The sequence below is a fragment of the Solanum stenotomum genome, chromosome 4, assembly GCF_019186545.1.
Source record: "Solanum stenotomum isolate F172 chromosome 4, ASM1918654v1, whole genome shotgun sequence".
NCBI lineage: Eukaryota > Viridiplantae > Streptophyta > Magnoliopsida > Solanales > Solanaceae > Solanum > Solanum stenotomum.
The window spans coordinates 52,002,129-52,028,053 of NC_064285.1; the positions used below are offsets into that span (position 1 = coordinate 52,002,129).

At 35.6% G+C, this 25,925-nt stretch overlaps 1 protein-coding gene across 1 annotated transcript; it reads left to right on the forward strand.

Moving 5' to 3' along the window:
• The first annotated feature begins 7,600 nt into the window (after window positions 1-7,600).
• On the forward strand, window positions 7,601-24,352 carry LOC125861561 (uncharacterized). Its single transcript, XM_049541426.1, has 3 exons — window positions 7,601-8,015; window positions 8,298-8,761; window positions 24,185-24,352. Exons 1-3 carry the CDS (start codon window positions 7,601-7,603, stop codon window positions 24,350-24,352), a joined length of 1,047 nt encoding a protein of 348 aa, XP_049397383.1.
• The last annotated feature ends 1,573 nt before the right edge of the window (window positions 24,353-25,925 follow it).

The following is a 25,925-nucleotide window of genomic DNA, read 5'->3' on the forward strand; positions in this document are numbered from 1 at the left end:
TTTCTCCTGTGACACGGGAGGATGAGAGTTCTTGAACTCATAATTATCATGGAGTTGATAATTGGAGTTCTTTAAATTAGAGTTATGCTTGGAGAAGACTTTCCCAGCGATTGAGTCTTTTAATGCGGTCAATTCTTGTCTTTGTTAATAAGTCACTTGTTGTTAGTCTTTAGTCACCCATTTATAAAAGGTTTTAGACAACAACATAGAAGGTTACAGAGCTCTTCTATTATTAAGTCAATCATTTTCTTTGTTGCATCTTTAATCGTTGAGGTTCCTTTGAGTTGTCTAGATTTGTAAATTAATTAGAGCCATTTACAGAACTAGTGAATAATGTGAAAGTGATGGATCAAAAAAAACACTCGTGCACTAGTTATTGTTCTTTCATGGTTCCATTTTCAAGGAGGTTGGCTTATATACATTTTACACCAAGGCTAGCTCTTTGTGAGATAGCGGAATCCTTTATAATATGAGTTCATAAAACATCCATTAGCTATTAGTATTATCTTATGTAGAACAGAATGTGGAATAATAATAATATATAAATTAGCAATGCACATAGTAGCTATTTNGGTTCCTTTGAGTTGTCTAGATTTGTAAATTAATTAGAGCCATTTACAGAACTAGTGAATAATGTGAAAGTGATGGATCAAAGAAAACACTCGTACACTAGTTATTGTTCTTTCATGGTTCCATCCTGAGGGAGGTTGGCTTATATACATTTTACACCAAGGCTAGCTCTTTGTGAGATAGCGGAATCTTTTATAATATGAGTTCATAAAACATCCATTAGCTATTAGTATTATTTTATGTAGAATAGAATGTGGAATAATAATAATATATGAATTACCAATGCACATAGTAGTTGTTTAAAGAAAAATATATTATTTCAAAGTAATTATTTCATATATAAAAATATGTAAACGGTTAATCACCAAATAACAATCCATTTATTATTAATTTACCTTGTAAATAATGCATGCATTGCAATTTCCACAAAAAATATATCTTCCATAGTGGACCTTGAGGATGCAAATGTATAAAACTACTTGTCAGCTAGGGAGGAAAATTGTTAGTTTGGATTGGATTTGGAAGGTCAAAATGGGTTCAATCAATAAATGTGTCACTGTCCAACCCAAACCCAAACTTTTTGGATTGAGATAGGCTGGATCAAACTATGCTTAAAATGGGTCATAACACAACCTGCCCAAGTCTTTCAAATATTTAAATTGATTTTTTATTCTTCTAGTCAAGTAAATAGTTTCGATGATAAAACAAGACTAACATACCATATACAAGAAGTATAACAAAAAAAAGAGGAACCTACAAACAAAATTAAAGTGTGTAGTAATGCTTGCATTAATTCTGCTAAGATTATTTATTATGTGTTTGTTTTGTTGTATTAGAAATAAAATGCATTGCATAACTTCCATAAAAATGTTTGTCTATAAAATCACCTTACACACTCTTTAGCTTGGAAAAATGTTTGGGGGGAGATTTATGGGATAGTAATGTCGTTAATATATCTAATACGTGTGTTGAAACCCTTTATATTATCAATACATGAAAATTGATGGTATTAGTAATACACACCTCAATTTTCAATAGAGTGTATAACTAATGCAAGTATTGTGATACTTGTGGCCTGAAAAGTATAACAATGAAGGTACTAATAATAGACAAGGCTAATGCATGCATTATTTTTCTAATACACTCTACCAAACAACTATTTTTTTCTCTTTATTATAACAATTTATTTATTTGAATATGGTAATGTCAATCTCTCCTCCTTCTTTGTGACATTTCTATCCTTGTTCCAACTGCTTGAAACCCATGTGATACTTCCAGGTTTTACCCATGTGATTCCTTTTAGACAAATGAACATTCTAAATGGATGATCTGTCCATTTTCAATGTAAGAAAAAATGATTGATTGATTTTCTAGCTCCTTACACAATTTTTTTCGTCTGTAATACCATGCCCAATCAGTCATGTTATTCAAAACTACATATTATAGTGTTTAGTGTGGAAATTACCTCATTGTGTCATCCCCCAATACCAAATTGTTAGGATTTTCAGAGACGGATCAAGTCATAGGACGATAAATAGGAAAATCTAAATCAATTTACTTCGACTTTTCTTTGTCTTTGTTCCTAGAACAATCTATTTTGCATATAACTTTAACTCACTAAGAAAAGTTGAAACATAAGATTTCGATGGATGAGGGAACTCCAATAACATGTTTTTAAAATTAAAATATAACCTATTTTATTCCACAAAGTTCCTTTTAAATAGGGGATCTTATTATATCAATAAGAAGTCTAATCCTTATGAAACTAGGAAACATAAATCTTATTCTAGTAAAATAACAATTTCTAAGCCTAATTCTTATGAAACAAGATTTTTTAAAAATCTTATTTTATAATAAAATACATAAAACTACTAAAAATATAATGAGATACTCAATTTAATTGGATTTCTTTCGGACATACGTCTTGCCCACAAGCGCAACCACAATAATCTAACTTTTAAATAGATTGAATTTGTAGAGGTTAGGATGGACTGAGTTAATATTTGAGTGGGTCATTAACCCGGTATTTAGTAAAGCACCCATGTCACCACTTTCAGTGTGAAACGGATCTCGACGATGTAAGTGACTCAATGCATTAGTAAGTTTGAACCAATCACTCTTTTTTGATAACTATGATATGGATTTACCATATAAAGAAGTGCATAAAGGATTTTGATGTGGCAGATTATAATGTAGTGGAAGAAAATGATGAGCAATATAATGGTAAGGGAGAAATACAAGATCTAAACAATCTTATCCAAGTAGATCATTTAGAAGAACAAGAAATAAATGTTGAACCATTAATAGCTTTGATTTTGTGATATCTACTTTTTAGCTTATAATTTGAACTTCCGCTTATGTATTCTCTCTATTTATGTTGGTCTTTTTTTAGTTAAATTGCGCTTCGATTCAATAAATAGACACTTCGCTTACAATTCATGGTTTAAGCAAAGCAAGCCTTATCACTTTTTTCCACTTCACACTTCCCTGAACACTATATTAACCTACCCAAACTTGTATGGATTGAACATATCATATTTTATAGGAGCTTTTTAACTCCAATAAAAAAACACAGAGAAATTGTTTACTTTTATAAACATGAGTCGACACCTCATCTCCTGAATTCTTTGGTCTTTGTCATAGAAGGTTATTGTGGAGACCTACATCGATGTTACTAGGAGCTTGAGAAACCATTGGTTTTTTTACCCACAAACTATATTTTTTATTTTGAAAACTATAAATAGTATATAAGGCTATTGAATGATCACTCGATCTTACAATGTAATTTTAGATTAATGGCAACTAAGTATCCATGACTAAATATTCATAATTCACAATTGTCAAACTTAATGATATATTACATTTTAGCATTAACAAGCCTTAAATAAGAACATCATGATATGATTCCCAAGTTAGATATCTACTAAACCCATTTTATTTCAGAGCATAAATATAAATTATTATCAACAAGACATAAGCTTGATCGAAAAAATTCACCTTGAATTCCTAAACTGCAATTCCATAGCCAATTATTCATTGTTATTGGAGTGTTCAGACTAGATTGAATTTCCAAATCATAATCAACAAGATACACAAGAATCTGAATATTTCAAAGCTTATCTATTCTATAATCTACAGAAAATGAAGAGACTAGCAAATCAATGTTTAGAAGTACCTATCGATCAAGAGGGTGACAACTTATTGGGGGTAAATATGTGTCTCCATACTTTGTTTTATTTTGAGCTCCTCCTCAAACTTCTTCAATTTCTCGTTCCACATATCCTACAATCATATAATATTAATTTATACATTTGATCTCTCTATGGCATAAACAAACAAACATAGAATAAGAAAAACAAGATCACAAAACCTTGTAGTGAAGTTCAGCGCGATGAATATGATAGAATCCAGGATTGTACATATCCCCATACCGGAGATTTCATTGCTCTCTCTTCCTTCTAGTCTCTGCCTCCACCTCCACCTCCACCTCCACGTCCACCTCTGATTGCTTTCTTAAACTTTTACCCTTTGTACCCTAAATCCCAACTATTTGGTTATTGACTCACTCATATGATAGGGCTCTTACAACATGGGCCAAAACTCACTCGTATGATACGGCTCTTCCAATGTGGGCCAAAACCCACTTATATTATGGGCTTTTCTAATATTGGCCAAATAAATTAAACAAGTTTTTACGCTGATACATCATATTTTAATTGTGTTATTTAGTTTTGTCCTTTAAATTGTTTTTTTAATCTGATTAAAATTTGTAGATCAAAGTATTTTTAGTTATGACCTAATTTTGAAATGCCAAAATTTAGAAAAGAATTGTCTTGTTCGGCATGAGTTATATAGTATCTAATTCGGAGATTATAAGCTACGTGTTCAACATAAATTTAGTGAACTTTTTATCTTGTCCATTATAAATTTAGAGAACTTTTATCTTATTTGACAAAAGCTCATTAGGATAAGTTATGTAACTAAGAGATAACTTTGTGGTTTTAAAACTAAACGTATGTATCCATCAATCTTAGTTCTATAGAAACTATGTTATTTCGTAACTTATGAATTTTAACTTTTTATGGCATAAAGTTTTGAAATTGAATTTATGGCTTGTAAGACAAAATTAAAGTGTCGCAAAATTTTTTCCCTCATAAGACATAAATTGTGTTATGCGATTTTTTTTAATATCCAAGGTATTTCAGTCAATTTTTTTTATTTCTTAATATCTTTAAAGATAAAAATAAATAAAAATTATTAATTCAAAAGATAAAATTGAAAACTACTATAAAATAGAGATATTCGTGCCTGAATGACCCACAAACAAATTAAAAATGATGGGCTTTTGGAAGCTACATGGAAGCCTGCTTATTTTTGTTAGAACTCCAATTCCTTTTTTTTCTGTTGCACAACAATGCAAAAATTAAACAAAATAACCATTGAATTATGTTTTTTTACTCCAAAATAACTTAATTATAACTTGTAACAAAAATTTATCCCTTATGCCTTCTTTGTTGCTGACAAAATACATCTTTAGTATCGTCACTTTGATAATTAACTTGTTGAAACGTGGATACTTTATAAAAAAAAAATAATAATAATGTGTTAGGTCACCTTTTATAAGAGTATTAAAAAAAATAAGAGTAATTTTTATTTATTTAAAATATAACAGATTTTTTGTACCATTTTAACATATTCTAAAATCACTTCGCTTAATGAAGGACCACTAATTAAAAAATTAACATATAATATATTTAACAGTACTGTGAGAATTCCATCTGTACCTTCAATCAATAACAATGACAACTAACTGCAACTAACAATTTTAATAAAGTAAAATGAACTTGGATGGAAATATGCAAGCATTGCACTCCGTTGTAGATTAGATTTACAAGCACAAGTGATCAATGATTTTATATGCATGGGTAATAAAAAAAAGAGATGAATTCCATGAAAAACTAATTCATCCAAACATACCCAACACTTAAGAAGTATAAATGGCCGAAGTCAATTATAACACTCAACAAGAGTGGAGGTCGATTCCACAGGGAATGTAGAAGAAATAAGTCTACTAGCTCTTATACTCATTTGTGGCTCCCTATATAAGCCTTTTTACCCCAAAATTGCCCAATATAAATCATTCTCTCTAAACTTACCAAAAAGAAGAGCTCTCAAATAATTCTCTCTAGAAACTTGAAGAAGAAGGATTTGTCTAGGGTTTCAAGCTAAGGTCTCAATTTCTCCATTGAAGGTTTCATCCATGGAGTTCCCAATTCCCTCAATTTCAAATCGTAGAATTCCCCAAATGAGTAGGATTTTCTACAATTATAATGCGTTCTTTTCATTATTAATTTAAATTATTGAATTATGATCTCTTATGCATGAATTGATTAAATATGATGATTTTATGATGATTTCCCCATGAACCCATGTAATCCCTATGTTTTCAAGTTATGAATCATATGATGTGGGATTCTGACCTTCAAGGAAGAGTTTTATGAAATTGAGCATGTATTGCAAGCTTTACATGTATTTATGATAAAATCCATATCTAACCCATGTTTTCTAAGCATTGATGATTAACAGTGGGTTTTAAACCTCAAGAGGTAAATTATGGACTTATGCATTGTTTAATAAAATCTATGCAAATGTATTAAGGGTGCTTTGAGAGTAAAGTAGCAATGGTGATGTTGTGTTGTGAAAGGATATTCTCACTAAAACACATACTAGCATGATGTGAAAGGTTTTCTCACACAGAAATGATTCTTAGGTTGAAAGGCTATGTCACCTAATTGAATCAAAGACAATGAGCTATTTTATTGAAACTAGCTTGATTAGGTTGTCCAAGGTCACCTTTCGATGATTAATAAAGTCAAGTAAGAAATGACTATTATGTGGTATTTATGCTTAGCACCGAGTGGATATTGATGATGAGATTGAAGTTGTCTCGTTAGTAGAGCCCGAGTTTCTAGAGGCAATCTAATGAGATGAAAGCTCTCCCGTTAGTAGAGGCTGAGTTTCTAGTAGCAATCTCCTTATCCATTAACTATGTGCCCCAACCTAGCTAGTCGATTCAGTTAAGCTAGAAGTTCATGGTCCTTACCTTGGGCAAGGAGGACAACATTTTTCGGTGTGAGAGACACCGGGGGATCATGTTATAGCTCACATGGTCTCTATATCGGTAAAGACTAATTCCCCACAAGTAATAATGAACTAAGGTTACTTCAAGAAGTATCGCATATGATTTCAAAGGTTTTAAAGATGAAGTTAGCTTGCATTGACCATGATATATGACTTATGTTTTCTAACTCTTTTATATCATGTTTAGCTTGGTCCATTGCATGTCATGAGATGAAATTTCCCTTTTAGTATGATTTAAATGTTTTATGCATGGCTATCATACTTGGTACATTGTTTGTACTAACACATACTCTTGCTTACATTTTTCCCAAATGCAGGGTCCAATATTCAGTGGTGCTCAGTTTCGTGGCTAGTGGGTGATTTGATTAATTCCCGAGCCTTGGTGAGTCCTCATGCTTCGAGTATGGATTTATTGTTATCACTCTTTTCATGTATTTCCTCTTCTGAACATGATGTATGGGCTAGACCCAATTTCATTCTATTGTATTAGATGTCTATGATGAGGCACATGTATTAGACTTCCGTTTTTTGTTTATTCTCAATTTTGGACTTGGACTATTGTTTTACTCTTATTGTTCTATTTCTTATGTTATGAGGACTAAGTGGCTTATATGGAGTCCTCCGGGGTTCTATATGCCATGTTAAATCTAGGGGTACCCCTGGGTCGTGACAACTTGTTAATCCGAGCACAAGGTTTAGAGTGGTCCTAGGATCTCTCATAAGCCACGTCTAGTAGAGTCTTGTTCATGAGTGTGAAGCGGCCACATTTATTAATGAAAGGCTACAAGATGACTAGGCAACTCCACTTCTTTCATTACTCTAAAGTCATGCGATAAAGTTTAACTCTATAAAGTCTCTCTCCTAATCCTTATCCTATGTTCTTCAGGATATGGCTTCTCGAAGGGCTTATACTAGAAGGAATGCGAGGGAAAATGTGGAACAAGAAGCTCCTCCTCAAGCTCTTCAAATTATGGTCGACCCTTTGGCCGAGCAAGTATCTAATGCGAAGTTTAGGGCTACTTTTCAAGAATTGGCTCAAGCCATGACAGCCCAAGTCAATAGGGAGGTAGTGGTTCCCGTGAACCTAAATGTGGGTACGATAGCTTCAAAAGTAAGGGACTTTACAAAAATGAATCCTCCGGAGTTTCATGGTTCCAAAGTTGAGTTTATCAATGAGGTCTACAAGGTTTTGATAATCATAGGTGTTACGCCGATGGAAATGGAAGAGTTGGCCGCTTATCAATTAAAAGGTGTCGCTCAAATATTGTATGATCAATGGAAGGAAGAGAGGCCGGAAGATGCAGGTCCTCTTGATTGGGAGAAGTTTAAGGCCATATTTCTTGATAGGTTCTTTCCCCTTGAGATGAGGGAAGCCAGGGTGCTTGAGTTCATTAACATTCAACAAGGAAGTATGAGTGTGAGGGAATATGCTCTAAATTTCACTCAATTGTCTAAGTATGTTCAATCAATGGTTGCCAATTGAAGAGCTAAGATGAGTAAGTTTGTTTTGGGTGTGTCCAAAATGGTGGATAGAGGGTGCCGAACCACAATGCTCATTAAAGACATGAACATCTCTTGTCTCATAGTGCATGCACACCAAATAGAGGAGAAACTCAAGGGAAAGTATAGAGAGATAAAAAGGGCTAAGACCCGTGGTGGTAATTTCTCTAACGCAAGGTCCGATGGACAAGGTCGTCCAAGATTCCGACAAAGGTTTTCCGGTCAAGGTTCCTCTAATGCTTATCCTAATTTCAACCAAGATAGGGTGTCTAACCCTAAGTCTCAAGGAGGTAATGGTAGTGAATTTTCATTGCTTAGGTCTAACTGTGCTAAGTTTGGTAGAAAGCAAGAGGGTAAGGGCCTAGCCGGCACGGTTGGTTTCTTCGATTGTGGTAAGAGTGGTAAAAAAATGAAGGATTGTCCACAGCTTATGGCTAAAGGAAGAGAGGGCCAGAAAGCTACTATTAGTGGTGCGGGTTTCAATGCTCCTAAGAAAAACAACTTCTATGCACTTCAAACTCATAGTGAACGAGAGGGTTCTCCGGATGTGGTTATCGATATGTTGAAAGTTTTCCAACTTGATGTTTATGCTTTATTTAATCCCGGTGCTACCTTGTGTTTTGTGACGCCATATGTGCCTATGATGTTTGATATTCTTCCAGATGTGTTGTTAGAACCTTTTTCTCTCTTTATTCTTCTTGGTGATTCTATTGCGGCTAAGAGGGTCTATAGAAAGTGTCTCATTTCTTTGTCCCATAGAGTTAGTCTTGTTGACTTAGTAGAGCTTGATATGTTATATTTTGATGTTATCTTGGGTATGGATTGGCTGCACTCATGTTACGCTTCTATCAATTGTAGAACTCGTGTAGTCAAGTTTCAGTTCCCAAATGAGCCTATCCTAGAGTGGAAAGGGGGAAATTCTATGCCTAAGAGTTAGTTGGTCTCTTATCTTAAAGCTAAAAAGATGTTTTTAAGGAGTTCTTCTACCATCTAGTAAGGGTGAAGGATGTAGATTCCAAAAACCCTTCTTTCGAGTCGGTCCCCATTGTAAATGACTTTCCACAAGTATTCCCACATGACTTACCCGGTATTCCTCCCGAGCATAAAATAGACTTCGGTATTGACCTTCTCCCAGATACATAACCTATCTCTAATCCTCCTTATCATATGGCTCCGGTAGAACTTAAAGAGTTGAAAGAACAGTTGAAGGATTTGTTGGATAAGGATTTCATCCAACCGAGTATCTTTCCATGGGGTGCTCCAGTCTTGTTTGTTAGAAAGAAAGATGGGTCTCTTCGAATGTGTATTGATTATAAATAGTTGAACAAGGTGACCATTAAGAACAAGTATCCTCTCCCAAGGATAGATGATTTATTTGACCAACTTCAAGAGGTAAGTTATTTCTCTAAGATTGATCTTCGATTGGGTTATCACCAATTGAGGGTGAAAGATGATGACATTCTGAAAATGACTTTTCAAACTCAATATGGTCATTATGAGTTTCTAGTAATGTCTTTTGGGCTGACTAATGCTCCGGCGGCGTTTATGGATTTGATGAATAGGGTGTTTAGACAATACTTTGACATGTTTGTAATTGTGTTCATCGATGATATTTTGATCTACTCAAGAAGTGAGGATGAGCATATTGATCATTTGAGGACCGTGTTGCAAATTTTAAAGGACCAACAAGTTTTTGCAAAGTTTAGCAAATGTGAATTTTGGTTAAGGTCTGTAGCTTTTCTTAGTCACATTGTTTCGAGAAAGGGCATTGAGGTAGATCCTAAGAAGACGGATATGGTCAAGAGTTGGTCTAGATCTCTAACACCCTCAGATATTAGAAGTTTCTTATGTTTAGCTGGTTATTATAGAAGGTTTGTTGAGGGTTTCTCCTTAATTGACTCTCTTTTGACGGCTTTGACTCAAAAGAAAGCTAAGTTCATATGGTCTGAAGCGTGTGAGAAGAGTTTCCAAGAGTTGAAGGATAGACTTATGTCCACCCCGGTGTTGACCTTACCGGAAGGGACGGATGGTTTTGTTGTTTATTATGATGCCTCGAGAATTGGGCTAGGGTTTGTGCTTATGTAAATTGAGAAAGTTATTGCCTATGTCTCAAGGAAACTTAAAAAATCCATGAGAAGAATTATCATACTCATGACCTTGAATTGGGGGCGGTCATTTTTGCCTTAAAAAGATTTGGAGACACTATTTGTATGGAGTACATGTAGATGTGTTTAATGACCACAGAGTTTGCAATATGTGTTTAATCAAGAAGATTTGAATCTTCGCCAAATAAGGTAGCTTGAGTTATTAAAGGATTATGACATGAGTGTTCTTTATCACCCCAGTAAAGCTAATGTGGTAGCGGATGCTCTTAGTCGGTTATCTATGGATAGTGTTGCCCATATTGAAGAAGAAAAGAAATAGTTGGTTCGAGATGTTCATAGATTGGCTCAATTATGTGTTCAACTAGNAGTTGAACAAGGTGACCATTAAGAACAAGTATCCTCTCCCAAGGATAGATGATTTATTTGACCAATTTCAAGGGGTAAGTTATTTCTCTAAGATTGATCTTCGATTGGGTTATCACCAATTGAGGGTGAAAGATGATGACATTCTGAAAATGACTTTTCAAACTCAATATGGTCATTATGAGTTTCTAGTAATGTCTTTTGGGCTGACTAATGCTCCGGCGGCGTTTATGGATTTGATGAATAGGGTGTTTAGACAATACCTTGACATGTTTGTAATTGTGTTCATCGATGATATTTTGATCTACTCAAGAAGAGAGGATGAACATATTGATCATTTGAGGACCGTGTTGCAAATTTTAAAGGACCAACAAGTTCTTGCAAAGTTTAGCAAATGTGAATTTTGGTTAAGGTCTGTAGCTTTCCTTGGTCACACTGTTTCGAAGAAGGGCATAGAGGTAGATCCTAATAAGACGAATACGGTCAAGAGTTGGCCTAGATCTCTAACACTCTCAGATATTAGAAGTTTCTTGGGTTTAGCTGGTTGTTATAGAAGGTTTGTTGAGGGTTTTTCCTTAATTGACTCTCCTTTGACGGCTTTGACTCAAAAGAAAGCTAAGTTCATATGGTCTGAAGCGTGTGAGAATAGTTTCCAAGAGTTGAAGGATAGACTTATGTCCACCCCGGTGTTGACTTTACGGAAGGGACGGATGGTTTTGTTGTTTATTATGATGCCTCGAGAATTAGGCTAGGGTTTGTGCTTATGTAAACTGGGAAAGTTATTGCATATGCCTCAAGGAAACTTAAAAAATCCATGAGACGAATTATCCTAGTCTTGACCTTGAATTGGGGGCGGTCATTTTTGCCTTAAAGATTTGGAGACACTATTTGTATGGAGTACATGTAGATGTGTTTAACGACCACAGAGTTTGCAATGTGTTTAATCAAGAAGATTTGAATCTTCCCCAAATAAGGGAGCTTGAGTTATTGAAGGATTATGACATGAGTGTTCTTTATTACCCCGATAAAGCTAATGTGGTAGCGGATGCTCTTAGTCGGTTATCAATGGATAGTGTTTCCCATATTGAAGAAGAAAAGAAATAGTTGGTTCGAGATGTTCATAGATTGGCTCAATTATGTGTTCAACTAGTGGACTCCACCAAAGGTGGTGTTATCGTCCACAATGGTTTCAAATCGTCTTTTGTGGCGAATGTGAAAGAGGCGGTGCTTAAGAAACCCGTTGAGGCTTTCTCCCAAGGGGGAGATGGTGTACTTAGATACCAAGGCTAGCTATGTGTTCCAAATGTGGATGACTTGAGGGAACAAATTTTAACAGAAGCCCATAGTTCGTGGTATTCTATTCACTTAGGAGCCACCAAGAAGTAACGTGATTTACGGGAGGTCTATTGGTGGAATGGGATTACGAAAGATATTGTGGGATTTGTGGCTAAGTGTCCAAATTGCGAACAAGTAAAGGTTGAGCATCAAAAATCGGAATGTTAGTCCCAAGATATTAGCATTCCTACTTGGAATATGGAAGACTTGAATATGGACTTTATTGTTGGTTTTCCTTGCACTCGGTGACAACATGACTCTATTTGGGTTATAGTAGATTGGATGACGAAATCAGCTCATTTCCTTCCCGTCAAGGTCTCCTATTCGGTGGAGGACTATGCCAAGTTGTACTTGAGAGAAATGGTAAAGTTTCATGGAGTGCCTTTGTCCATTATTTCCGATCGTGGTACCGAATTCACTTCTCAGTTTTGGAAATCATTCCAAAAGGTTCTTGGCACTAAGGTTAAGCTTAACAGGGCTTTTCATCCCCAAACCGATGGGAAAACGGAGCACACTATCCAAACTTTGGATGATATGTTAAGGGCTTGTGTGGTTGATTTTAAGGGTAATTGGGATGACCATTTGCCATTGATTGTGTTTGCTTATAATAATAGCTATCACTCGAGTATTGATATGGTTCCATTTGAGTCCTTATATGGTAGGAAGTATAGATCTCGAGGTGGGTGAAGTTGCCCTAATAGGTCCCAAATTGGTACAATAGGCTACGGAGAAAGTTCGACTTATAAGGGAAAAGTTGAAAATGGCTCAAAGTCAACAAAGTCGTATGTCGATGTCAGGAGAAAGGATCTAGAGTTTGAAGTTAACGATTGGGTTTACTTGAAAATCTCACCCATGAAGGATGCAATGAGGTTTGGTAAGAAGGGAAAGCTTAGTCCCTGGTATGTAGGCCCATATCAAATTTTGAGACGTGTTGGTAAGGTTACTTATGAGTTAGATTTGCCAAATGAGTTGGCAACAATGCATCCTATTTTCCATGTTTATGTGCTTAAGAAGTGTGTTGGAGATCCGACATCCATAGTTCCCTTTGAAGGGTTGGGAGTTGATGAGAGTCTTTCTTATGAAGAAGTTCTTGTTGAGATTTTGGACTGACAAGTCAAGAAGTTGAGAAACAAGGAAATAGCTTCCATGAAGGTTTTGTGGAGGAATCAGTTAGTTGAGGGTGCTACTTGGGAGGCTGAGGCCTATATGATGTCCCTATATCCTCATCTTTTTCCTTCTACTCCTATTCTAGCTTGAGGTAATGAGTTCCTCTTGGTTTGTCCTTGTTTTGGGAGTTATGTGTTTTTATGTGTTTCCATGATTTCCTTATGTGATGCATGTTAATGAAAACTTGTGTTTTGAAAGAAAATGAGTTTACATGCTTGATCTTCCTCATGTTATTGTGCATTGAGTATGAGTTTCCTATAGACTTCATGCGATGAATTGATGGACATGCTTTAGATATGATTTCAGAGAGTGAATTGCATATGAGCTCCATGAGATTGTGTTGAGCATGATTTTAGCTTGGAGAAGGTAGTTCCTCCTTGAACATGAGTAATGTTGACATTTAATGCATATTGGGTTGCTTGATGTAGTTCCTACTACCTTATAATACATTTGAGTATGATTAGCTTGGAGTTGATGTTTCCTCCATGTTTATGTTCATTGCATGCATAATGGGCTAATAAAGTTAGTTTAACCCCTCTTACAATGTTTTGAGAACGTCCTCTCTTGGAGTCTATAGTTCCCCCTTGGTTGTATGCATTGCATTCTCCTACTCTTTTAGAACCAGTTTGAATCTCATTTAAGGAAGAATGGTTCCAAGGGCGAGATATTGTAACACCCCGTATCAAAAAATGGGAAAAGGATCAGATTTTGGGAAATTGCAGGTGCCAACCATGAGGTCCACCCATGGCCAATGGATGGGACCACGGACAGTAGGTGTGGTCCATGGATATCCCTATACAGACTGGTCTAGAGGCTCAGGACCACTGCCTTACCAACGGACCATAGGCCAGACCACGGTCTTTGGTTAGGGTCCGTTGTTCGAGGCCCAAGATCTTGGTTTCTGATGGCCAACCACGGTCCACCAGGACGGACCATGGGTCAGACCACGACCCGTCGACTGGGGTCCGTTGGTGGCCGGCTGTTAGTTAATTTTCAGGGGCAGTTGGGTCTTTTCCTAATTAATTAGTTTCTATACTTTGTCGTTTTGCCTATGTTTAGGACCTCCTATATAAGACTGTTTACCCCCAAATTTCCCAATATAAATCATTCTCTCTAAACTTACCAAAAAGAAGAGCTCTCAAATAATTCTCTCTCTAGAAACTTGAAGAAGAAGGATTCATCTAGGGTTTCAAGCTAAGGTCTCAATTTCTCCATTGAAGGCTAGAATTTGGATTCGAGGTATAATAGTTTTCATCCATGGAGTACCCAAATCCCTCTATTTCAAATGGTAGAATTCCACAATTCAATTGAGTAGGGTTTTCTTCAATTATCATGGGTTCTTTTCATTATTTTTTTAAATGATTAAACTATGTTCTCTTATTCATGAATTGATGAAATATGATATTTTTATGATAATTTCCCCATGAACCCATGTAATCCCTATATTTTCAAGTTATGAATCATATGATGTGGAATTTTGATCTTCAAGGAAGAGTTTTATGAAATTGAGCATGTATTGAAAGCTTTACATGTATTTATGATGAGATCCATATCTAACCCATGTTTTTTAATCATTGATTATTGAAAGTGGGTTTTGAACCTCAAGAGGTAAATTATGGAATTATGCATTGTTTAATGAAATCTATGCAAATGTATTAAGGGTGATTTGAGAGTAAAGTACCACTGATGATGTTGTGTTGTGAAAGGATATTCTCACTAAAACACAAACTAGAATGATGTGAAAGGTTTTCTCACATAGAAAGGATGCTTAGGTTGAAAGGCTTTCTCACCTAATTTAATCAAAGACAAGGAGCTATCGTAATGAAACTAGCTTGGTTAGGTTGTCCAAGGGCACCTTTCCATGATTAATGAAGTCAAGTAAGAAATGACTTTTCCGTGGGATTTAGGCTTAGCACCGAGTGGATATTGATGATGAGATGGAAGCTCTTTTGTTAGTAGAGACCGGGTTTCTATAAGCAATCTCATGAGATGGAAGCTCTCCCGTTAGTATAGGGTGGGTTTCTAGCAGCAATCTCCTTATCCCTTAACTATGTTCCCTCATAGGTTGATTAGCTAGTGGATCCACTTAAGCTAGAAGTTCATGGTCCTTACCTTGGGCAAAGAGGATAAACATTTTCGGTGTGGGAGACACCGAGGATCATGTTATAGCTCACATGGTTTCTATGTCGGTTAAGGCGAATTCCCCACAAGTAATAATGAACTAAGGTTACTTCAAGAAGTATCCTATATGAGTTCAAAGGTTTTAAAGATGAAGTTAGGTTGCATTGACCATGATTTATGACTTAGGTTTTCTAACTCTTTGATATCATGTTTAGCTTGGTCAATTGCATGTCATTAAATGAAATACCATTTTAGCATGATTTAAATGTTTTATGCATGGCTATCATACTTGGTACATTTTTTTGTACTAATGCATACTTTTGCCTACTTTTTTTCTCAAATGTAGGGTCCGATATTCAGGGTGCTCAGTTTCGTGGCTAGTGGGTGATTTGATTGATTCCCAAGGTTTGGTGAGTCCTCATTCTTCGAGGACGGACTTTATTGTTTTCACTCTCTTTCATGTATTTCCTCTTCTAAACATGATGTATGGGCTACGCCCAATTTTATTATATTCTATTAGATGTCTATGATGAGACAAGTGTATTAGATTTCCGCTTTTCATTTATTCTCAGTTTTGGACTTGGACTATTGTTTTACTCTTATTGTTCTATTTCTTAAGTTATGAGGACTAAGTGGTTTGTATGGAGCCTTTCGAGGTTCTATACGCCATGTTACATCTAGGGGTAGGGTTAAATATGTTGCTCTATAGGAAATCAATGTCAGATAGGGTTAAATATGTTGCTCTATAGTGGTGAACATTCATGAATAAGTTGGGTTATCTTCAATGACACAAATCTTCTTTCGATCTCATAGCATCCTTGCATAGAATATCCTTTCATTCTCATTTATATTCTATACTAAATAACCCAATTTCTTAATCTATTCTCTCTTTTGATGCAGAAATAAGGCAAATAGATCCAACCCATAGCCTCTATTTTTAAGCAAGTTATAGACATCAAACTTAAACTTCTAGTATCAGAATAATTACACACTCCAATCAATCTCTTTCGATAATCGATTTGAGAGGGAAAGTGTCACGCCCCGAGGCTTTCCCCTAGACATAACACAGGACCTAGGATCACGAGTGACCCCAATCTAACCTGGAGTCTTGCATATAACAAGCATACTAAAGAAATAACTTAGTAAATCATGTATTATGCAAAAGCTAAAAATAGTGGTTATCTGAAATGGGGAAAAACCCAACTAGTCTTAATATATAAAACACTACAAGAGTTTAGTGATGACTGGAACAACACTTAACAACTCTAGCTGAATCTACTACTATGTTTGAAAAGACTCTAACTCAGTTGAGTTTCTAGGACATGCCTTACCTAACTCTAACAAAACTTAAAACTCAAAGTAAAGACTAAAATAGAAAGCATGTATATTATCCCCAATGTGTGAGGACGCATCACTGAAGCTGTTGAAGTCGTATTGTGAATCAAACTAAGAGTGATCTGGATGCTGAGTGCCTGAACCTACATGAAATGATGTAACGCAAAAATATGTGTCGGTACTTTGAATGTACTGAGCATGCAGGATATAGATATGCTAAGTTGAACAAAGTATATAAACTGAACAATACATAACTGAGCTATGATATAATTTGAACAAGAATATGGATATGTACGAAAGTATAACTGAAAATTGAACTGAATGTAATGACCAAGTACTAATCATGAAGATAACATGTTGAACTGTATACTAAGGTAAATGCTGAAAACCTTGTCAATGCACTATGAGTCTGACCGTGGGAGCTACTATTAACCGACATAAACCACGCAAGCTAAACGTGGAGTCTGATGTATACACCCATCGAAAGGACCTAATATACCTTGGTAGGGGTATAGAGGCATGTCTGTGGCATGATCACTAAAACTAAAGCCCAATTGAGGGGACTTATAAACCTATGCAGGCACGAACTTTGAGGGTACGCTGAACCCTAGTCCAACATGGTGCTAACTCTACTCTCATATGAATATTCATGAAGCTAAAATGCACTAAATATGACATTCGAAATCTGAAGCATAAATTTCTGTCTGAATGGCATGGAAAGTATAATTCATAAACTAGGATAAATTTACACAGGCTAGGGTTGTCAGTGCTATGCACTAAATTATACTAAATTATCAAGAAACAAGGTATTTAGATCAAATGAACCATAATCACAATAAATCTTGAAAATCTAGAAACCCTAGGTTTGAACAGTTTATGAGAATCTAAAGAACTAACTGAATTCTAAGGATATAATGGGCGAAAGGAACCCACTAGTGAAATCACACACATGTGGTGATGAAATCCATGGAGAAGTAGCCGACTTTTCCTCTTCTTTTCGCTCTAAGTTGGGTGATTTTTGGAGAATGAGGGTTCGGGGTATCGTCTTACTAGATTATTAGGCTTTGACTGAGTAAAACGGCATAGTTTAGGCATCAAATGATGTAGTTTAAGTTCCTAACGCATAGGGTAAAAGACCAATGCGACCTTGACTTAATTGTTGTTGAAGTAACTTCAAGACAGACTTCACGGGCCGTCATGAAGACCAAGGCCCATTTAGCAGCTCATGAAGATGCCCTACCCGATAGGGCTTCGGAAAAATGGGCATAATATTTTACTCCGAGCTTGTATTTTTGCAAAATTAATGGTGTTGGAAAGAGGACTAAATTATATTTAATTTGATAGGTCATGAGCTACCTAGTTCGTTTTGTGCTGAAAGATATTGTCACCCCTCAAGGCTGCCCCCAGGACGTAAACACGGGACGTAGGATCACGAGTGACCCCAAGCTAACCTTGAGCTAGCATATCATAAGCATACTAAAAGATTACTGAATAAAATATACTATGCAAAAGCTTAAAATCGTGATTAACTGAAAGTGGGGAATACCCAATGCTAATCTGAATATATAAAAATGAAGAATTCAATAACAACTAAAAGATCAAACTCAAACTAAAATTGAATCTAACTATGTCTGAATGAAAGCCTCTAACTGACTAGATATGTTGGGACATCCCCCCAGCTAAGCAAAACTGAAACTAAAACAAGAATGACTGAATAAAAGACATGTCAATCGTTCTCGAAGAATGAGGACTCACCACTGATACTGTTGAATTGGAGATCAGGAACCAATTTATGCGTGATCTGAATGATGAGGACCTGAACCTACATCACGAGAAGATGTAGCACAGAGTATGCGTCAGTACTTGAAGGGTACTAAGCATTCAGGACAAGATAAAGCTGAACAACATATATATAACTGAAATAAAGCATACTGATGAATGATATAATCTCAACATGATGAATATAGTGAACATACTGAATATGAACTAAACTGAATGCAATGACCAAGTACATAAGATGCTGAAACCGAATACTGAAGTGTAACTGATAACCTGGTCACTACACTAGAATCTGACTGTGGGAGCTACTACTAACCGACATAAAACCACATGACCTAAATGTGGAAGCCAATGTATACACCCCATCAAAAGGACCCAATATACCTTGCCAAGAGCATAAAGGCATGACTGGCATGATCACTAAGTATAATGCCCACATAGGGGACTTAACTATGGAGGCACGTAGTTCTGGGACTATGAGGATGACTGACCCTAGTCCAATTTGATATTAATCCTACTCACAACTAGAATGTATAAATCACAACATAAAAGAAATAACTGGATAGCTCAATATTCTGACATGCTAACTGAAAATGAAACATTAAGTACAGATAATGAAACATTTGAAAAGTGATGCATGTATATCTGTATAAACTGACCTAGCATGTGTAATTTATGCACTAAACGAATCTACACAACTAGGGTTCTGAATTTCATGCAAGGAACTAAGCAACAATGTTACAGAATCATGATAATCCGATTTGGAGTATTCTAACAGCCAAATCACAACAATTATTTGAAGTTCTAGAAACCCTAGGTCTAAGCAATATTTAGGGAATCAAGATTCTAAATGAATTCTAGGGACCAAATGGGAGAAAGGAACCCACTAGTGAAATCCCACATACTTGGTGACAAATTCCACGAAGAAATCTTCCAATTTTGGGGCTGGAACTAGAGGAAACCTTGTTGCGTTCTTGGAGAGGGTTGGTCGACTCTTTCTCCTCTTTTTTGTTCAACTTGGATGAATTTTGAAGAATGAGTTGACTTGAGTAAAGTCTAACTAAGTTACTAGGCTAAAACTGACCAAAACGACGTAGTTTAAGGGTTGAATGATGTAGTTTAGGTGTTCAATGAATAGAGAAAAGGCCAAACGACCCTTGACTTAAAAGTTGTTAGGATCAACTGACGGACCGTGGATAGACCGACGGCCTGTCCTAGTTAACCGTCACTCGGCGTCTGGGAGTTGAAGGCTGGGGGTTCGAACCATGCCCTGGACCATGGACCGTGGTCCCTCCTACGGTCCGTAGGTCCTGCTGTGATCCTGGACTTGGCCAAAATTTATGGGCTTTCTGGGGAGGTGTTGCAGATGGCCAACTACGGACCCCACTTACGGTCTGTGGGTCACCCTATGGTCCATGGGTGGTGCCTGTTGGAGGCACCTGCAACTTCTAGACTTTTCTGCATTTCTGGTTTTCTATAATATGGGGTGTTACATTATCTCCCCCTTGGGAACATTCGTCCTCGAATGAAGACTGAACTAGCTGAATATGGAGGGAAAGAGCTACAAACTCTACCATTAACTACAGGAAACTGAAATCTGACTGAACTTAGTTCCAAGAACATAAAAATACGGTGAAAACACACGTATAACTGAAGAAACATGATACTAAGACTGAATTTTTGCATGAGTAACTGAAGGACTAGAAAGGAACTATTACCTCAATCTGGAATGGATTCGGAAGGGAAGAGATGAGGATACTTGGCCTGCATGGCTGCTTCAGCTTCCCAAGTAGCTCCCTCTACAGGCTGACTCATCCACAAAACATTAACTGCAGGGACTTCTTTGTTTCTCAACCTTCGAACCTAACGATCAAGAATTTCAACTGGATCACCCAAACACTTTTTCAACAAGCCGATGAACATCTTTTACTAGTTTTTTCCTTTCTTCCTCAACATGTGCTACACTACCCATGGATAGTCTGCTAAAATTAAAGATTCATACATTCATATATATGTCAAATCGCTCTAAAATTAAAGATTCTTGAAATGTAAAGGAACAAAATCTATTAAACTGAAATACTTTTCATACCTTTGGGTAAAGAAAACATACAAACATAGAAAGAAGAAATAATTCAGATCCAATAAAAAAAATTACTTACCCGATATTATTTCAATATGTAGTAGAGAGGAAAGGCTCAAAATAGTCCCTTATCTTTGGGTTAAGGCTCAAAGTCATTCTTGAGTTTTCACATGGAGCACTAATAGTCCCTCATGTTTGCAATATTGGTGCACTATTGGTCCTCGTTCAAAATTTTGCGTATTTTTTAACATTGATTTTATCCATAACTTATGTATGAGATGTTCAATCATCATTTTATATATTTAGTAGAAATAATAACTCCATATGAGAGAATATGAAAAGAAAAACACTTTGTTTTGTTTAGTAGAAATCGTATTCCAGGTAAAGTCGAGAGGTTCATCACGATAATTTCACGTGCAATAGTACAACTTTTTTCTTTTCTTCCAACGTCGTATGTTAAGATGTTGTTAGTTTAACTGCCGTAATATTTCTACTAAACAGAACAAGGTGTTCTTCTTATCACCTTCTCTCACATAGAGTTATTATTTCTACTAAATATATAAAAAGACGATTGGACATTCCTTACATAAAATTGTGAACAAAATTAATGTTAAAAAATAGGTAAAATTTTAGGGGAGGACCAAATGTGCACCAATATTGCAAACATGAGGGACTATTAGTGCTCCATGTGAAAACTCAAGGATGACTTTGAGCCTTAACCCAAAGATGAGGGACTATTTTAAGCCTTTCCTCTGTAGTAGATGAAGTGAAGGAAAAAGACAGAGTTAAGCGAGAAGAGAACATAATTATACAGCTATTGCTGAGGTGTTTTGGGCGAGAGGGAGAATTGGAAAAGGGGGAATATTCTGATTTTGAGAGAGGGGGACAGGGTTGTGTTTTTGGGAAATTTTAGGAGGGAAGATTTAAACAAATAATTTTGACCACATTTTTAGTCCTAAATTTATTAGTTATAAGTTATAGTAGTATACGTACATGCGCGTTGTGCAAAAAAATTATATTTAAAATTATATTTATTTAATAAAAATAAAATAGTTCAAATATTCTAACATATTTTTCCTTTATTATTTTTATGATGTATTAATGAATTAACATTTTCTCCATGTTAACAATTTATCAATTCTAACTTTCCACATGAAATATTAAATATCATAAGATTAAATGACATATTGATTCATTTTAAATATGTTTTCTTTGAATTTAAAAAGTTCTAAATAATTTTTAAAGTCTTAAATTCGTGTAAAATTATAATTAAAAAATAATTAAAACTACAGTGGATATTAAATTATTTAATAACAATACAAACATGTAGACACAATTCAACACATAAAATTAATATATATATATATATATATATATGTATATTTCTTATTAATCATTAAAACCAATTAAATATAAATAGTGAATTAAATACTTGTTATATTATATTGAAATTATTAATTCAGATTTGTCATTTTTTATAGAAGAAAATAATAGTTTATATCTTTATCAACAATTAGATGTCGAGGAACTTACCAATATTTTTAGTATTCTAATATAATAATTAATGGGTAAATTCCTTTTATGACTATTATAATGTTTATCATTATTTTTAGTACTTATTATTTTAATAATATGTGTATTCTCTAGTTATTATTTTAATCATTATTTAGTTAGTAACTTTTTTATTTCGTTTCGGTTAATTTAAGTTACAGATTTAAAAAAAAAATAAATTAACTTTATTAGTTTTAAAATTGTTGAATTTTTGTGGTGCTGACATGTGGCACTTTTTACCTCTATTATTATATATAGATAGATCGTTATAATAATAATAATAATTATTATTATTATTATTATTATTATTAATTAAAAAGTTGCCTTTTACATTTAAATTATATTTCAAAAAAGGAAATTTTAAAATCCAAATTAAAAAACAACAACCAATTTTTAAATTTAGGAAAAAAAGAAACATATAATTATCTAGTCCAGTACTTTATTTTTTTTATTTTTGGTTAATTTAAGATTCATATTCAAACGATTTTTGAATTATTTAGAAACTTATAATTATTTAGTTGGTTACTTTTTTTTATTTATTTTTGGTTAATTTAAGTTACAGATTTAAAAGATTTTTAGATTAATTTTTTTGTTTTAAAATTGTTGAATTTTTGAGGTGCTGACATGTGGCACTTTTTACCTCTATTATTATATATAGATAGATTGTTATTATTATAATAATAATAATAATTAAAAATTTGCCTTTTATATTTAAATTGTATTTCAAAAAAGGAAATTTTAAAATCCAAATTAAAAAATAATAACCAATTTTTAAATTTAGGAAAAAAAGAAACATAGAATTATATTACTCTAAGAGGCTTGCAGACTAGTGTGTGGGGTCTATAGCTACGTTATATCCATGCTGGCCTAGTTTGTTGGTTTGTTGAAGCTTGTTAGTTGTTTGATTTATTATCTTGATATATACCTGCTTTCAGTTTTGGTATAGAGATCATGGTGGCTTCGACGGCCCAATCAGAACTTCTGTGCTAGTTGACTATTTCTTTATATGAACTCTTGGGAGTAGTTGTTTCTTTTATGGATCTGTTTACAGGGGTCTTGCCGACCGAGGGCTTAATTTTAAGCCGAGATATACTTGTTTGTTTTCTTGATTGCGTGTGGCTGCCTCTCTTTTTTCATATCTGTAGGAGAGGTAGGTCTGGGCCATTGCTTCACTGCCTCTCTTTTCTGAGAATCTACTCGGATCCCTTCGGTAGACACAATATGCCCAAGGAAAGCAACAAATTGCAACCAAAACTCACATTTTCTAAACTTAGCGAATAAGTGGCGATCCTTGAGAGTTTGCAGGACAACCCTCAAATGGGTTGCATGTTCTTCCTGAGTAAATGAGGATATCATCAATAAAGATGATAACAAACAAGTTCAAATACTACTTGAACACCCTGTTCATCAAATCCATGAAAGCTGCAGGAGCATAGGTTAGTCCAAATGACATAACTACAAATTCATAATGACCATACCGAGTTCTGAAGGTTGTTTTCAGGATGTCCTATCTCTGACTTTGAGCTGATGCTAACCAGATCTAAGGTCTATCTTCGAAAAATGACTAGCACCCTTAAGTTGGTCGAACAAGTCATCAATCCTGGTATAGGGTACTTATTTTTTATTGTGACTTTGTTCAACTGGCGATAGTCGATGCCCATCCTGAGAGACCCATCTTTCTTTTTCACAAACAACACTGGTGCACCTTATGGGGAAATATTGGGTCTGATGAAGCCCTTATCTAGAAGGTCTTTCAACTGGTCTTTCAATTCCTTAAGCTCAGTCAGAGCAATTCTGTAAGGAGGAATAGAAATAGGCTGGGTATCTGGAAGGAGATCAATTCCAAAGTTGATTTTCCTTTCGGGAGGAACTCAGAGCTTGAATCCTTAACCCAAACTAAATGATAGAGATACCCCTTAGATGTCATCTTTCTTGCCTTAAGGTAAGAAATGAATCGACCCATCGGCACTGAGCTACACTCTTCTATTCTATGACTGGTTCACTTGGAAACTGAAAACGAATGATCCTAGATTTACAATCGACTGAGGCATAACAGGAATGTAACCATTCCATGCCTGGAATGACATCAAAGTCTACCATTTCTAACTCTATAAGATCTGCTGGGGTAATTTTCTAGGAGACTGTGACAGGGCAATTTTCGTATACATGTCTAGCTATAATTGGGTCACCGGCTAGAGTAGAAACTGAGAAGGGTTCTGAGAAAGTTTCTGGACTGCCATCGAAGTTTACTGCTATATACGGAGTTACCAAGGAAAGAGTAACCCCTGGATCTAACAAAGAATAAACATCTAAGTGAAAGACTCTTAACATACTAGTGACCACATTAGGAGAATCTTCCTGATCCTAGCGAGGCTGGAGAACATACAACATGTTCTGGCGCTGACCGCCACATGTACCAGATGTAGTACTATGCTGAGTCTGGCCACCTGTTGGTGCTGCTGAAGCTGTAGACTGAGCCCTACTAGTTCTACCTCCTTAACTTTGTTTAGAAGAAGGACAATCTCTCAACCTATGACCAGTCTGACCACACCTAAAACATCAATCCTTTCTTACAAGACACTCGCTTAGATGGTTCTTACCACACTTTCGACAAGTTGGGTAGGTTCTAGTACCTAAAACACTTCCCTAATACTTAGAGCCTGGTGCCCTACCTTTTTTATCATGTCGAAACCTGGGGGATGGAGCACAAACTGATGAAGGTGCTGGAGCTGAAGATTTCTGTTGAAACTGCGAGCAATTTTCACCACCCATTTTTTTATGAGAGTAATCATAGTTCCTTGTCCTAGCCTTCTTGTTGTCCTTAGCATTATCCCTAAGTTTATCTCTCACAACCTGCTGAGCATGAGTCATGAGACTAGAAATACTCATATCGTTCAACAACATAGCGTTTCTGCACTGTGTCTTCACTAAGTCAGATACCCCAAAAAGGAACTTACTCATTTGTGCCCTGGGATCTGCAACCATATGTGGGACATACCTGGAGAGCTGGGTGAACTTAAGTCCGTACTCTTGGACTGTCATAGAACCTTGCCTCAAATTCATGAACTCCTAGGCATTTGCCTCTCTCAACTCTCTTGGAAAGAACAAGTCCAGAAAAGCTCTATTAGAACACTCCCAAGTCACAGGGGCTACATTCTCACCCTTGTTTTCCTTTCATTGAGTGAGCCAAATGTGAGCTACATCCTCGAGCTGGTAGGTCGACAACTTTACCCTATCATTCCAAGTTACTTGCATCACTCCAAAGATCTTCTTGACTTGTCAATAAAATTCTCGGGATCCTCACCAACTTGCAAACCTAGAAACTCAGGTGGATTCATCCTATCAAAATCATGGACCCTAGCTGCCACTGATCCACCACTAGCATTTTCAGGAACTGAACCTATTGATTGTTCTGGTTAGCTACACTCTGGGTAAAAAGTTGAATGGCATTTCGAAACTGTACATTCAAAACTTCATAATCTAGGATTGGATGAACTGTGTTAGCATTACGGGCATTAGCATTCCTTGTGTAACCTCTACGCGGAGGCATGATCTGAAAATACATAACGTCGAGTTAGAAAGAAGATCATACCCATGCACGATAAGAATATCAAGAAAGTGTAGGTTTTCCTAAAACACTTTGTAGCCTCCACCTCATAAATGTGGCGCGTTACATACCCTTGAAATGGAATCTACTTAGTGCGGCATTTCAGACATCCAAAGACTATTAAACCTAAGGCTCTGATACCAAGGTTGTCACACCTCGAGGCTACCCCCAAGACATAAACACGGACCTAGGATCACGAGTGACCCCAAGCTAACATTGAGTTGGCATATCATAAGCATACTAAAAGATTACTGAATAAAATATACTATGC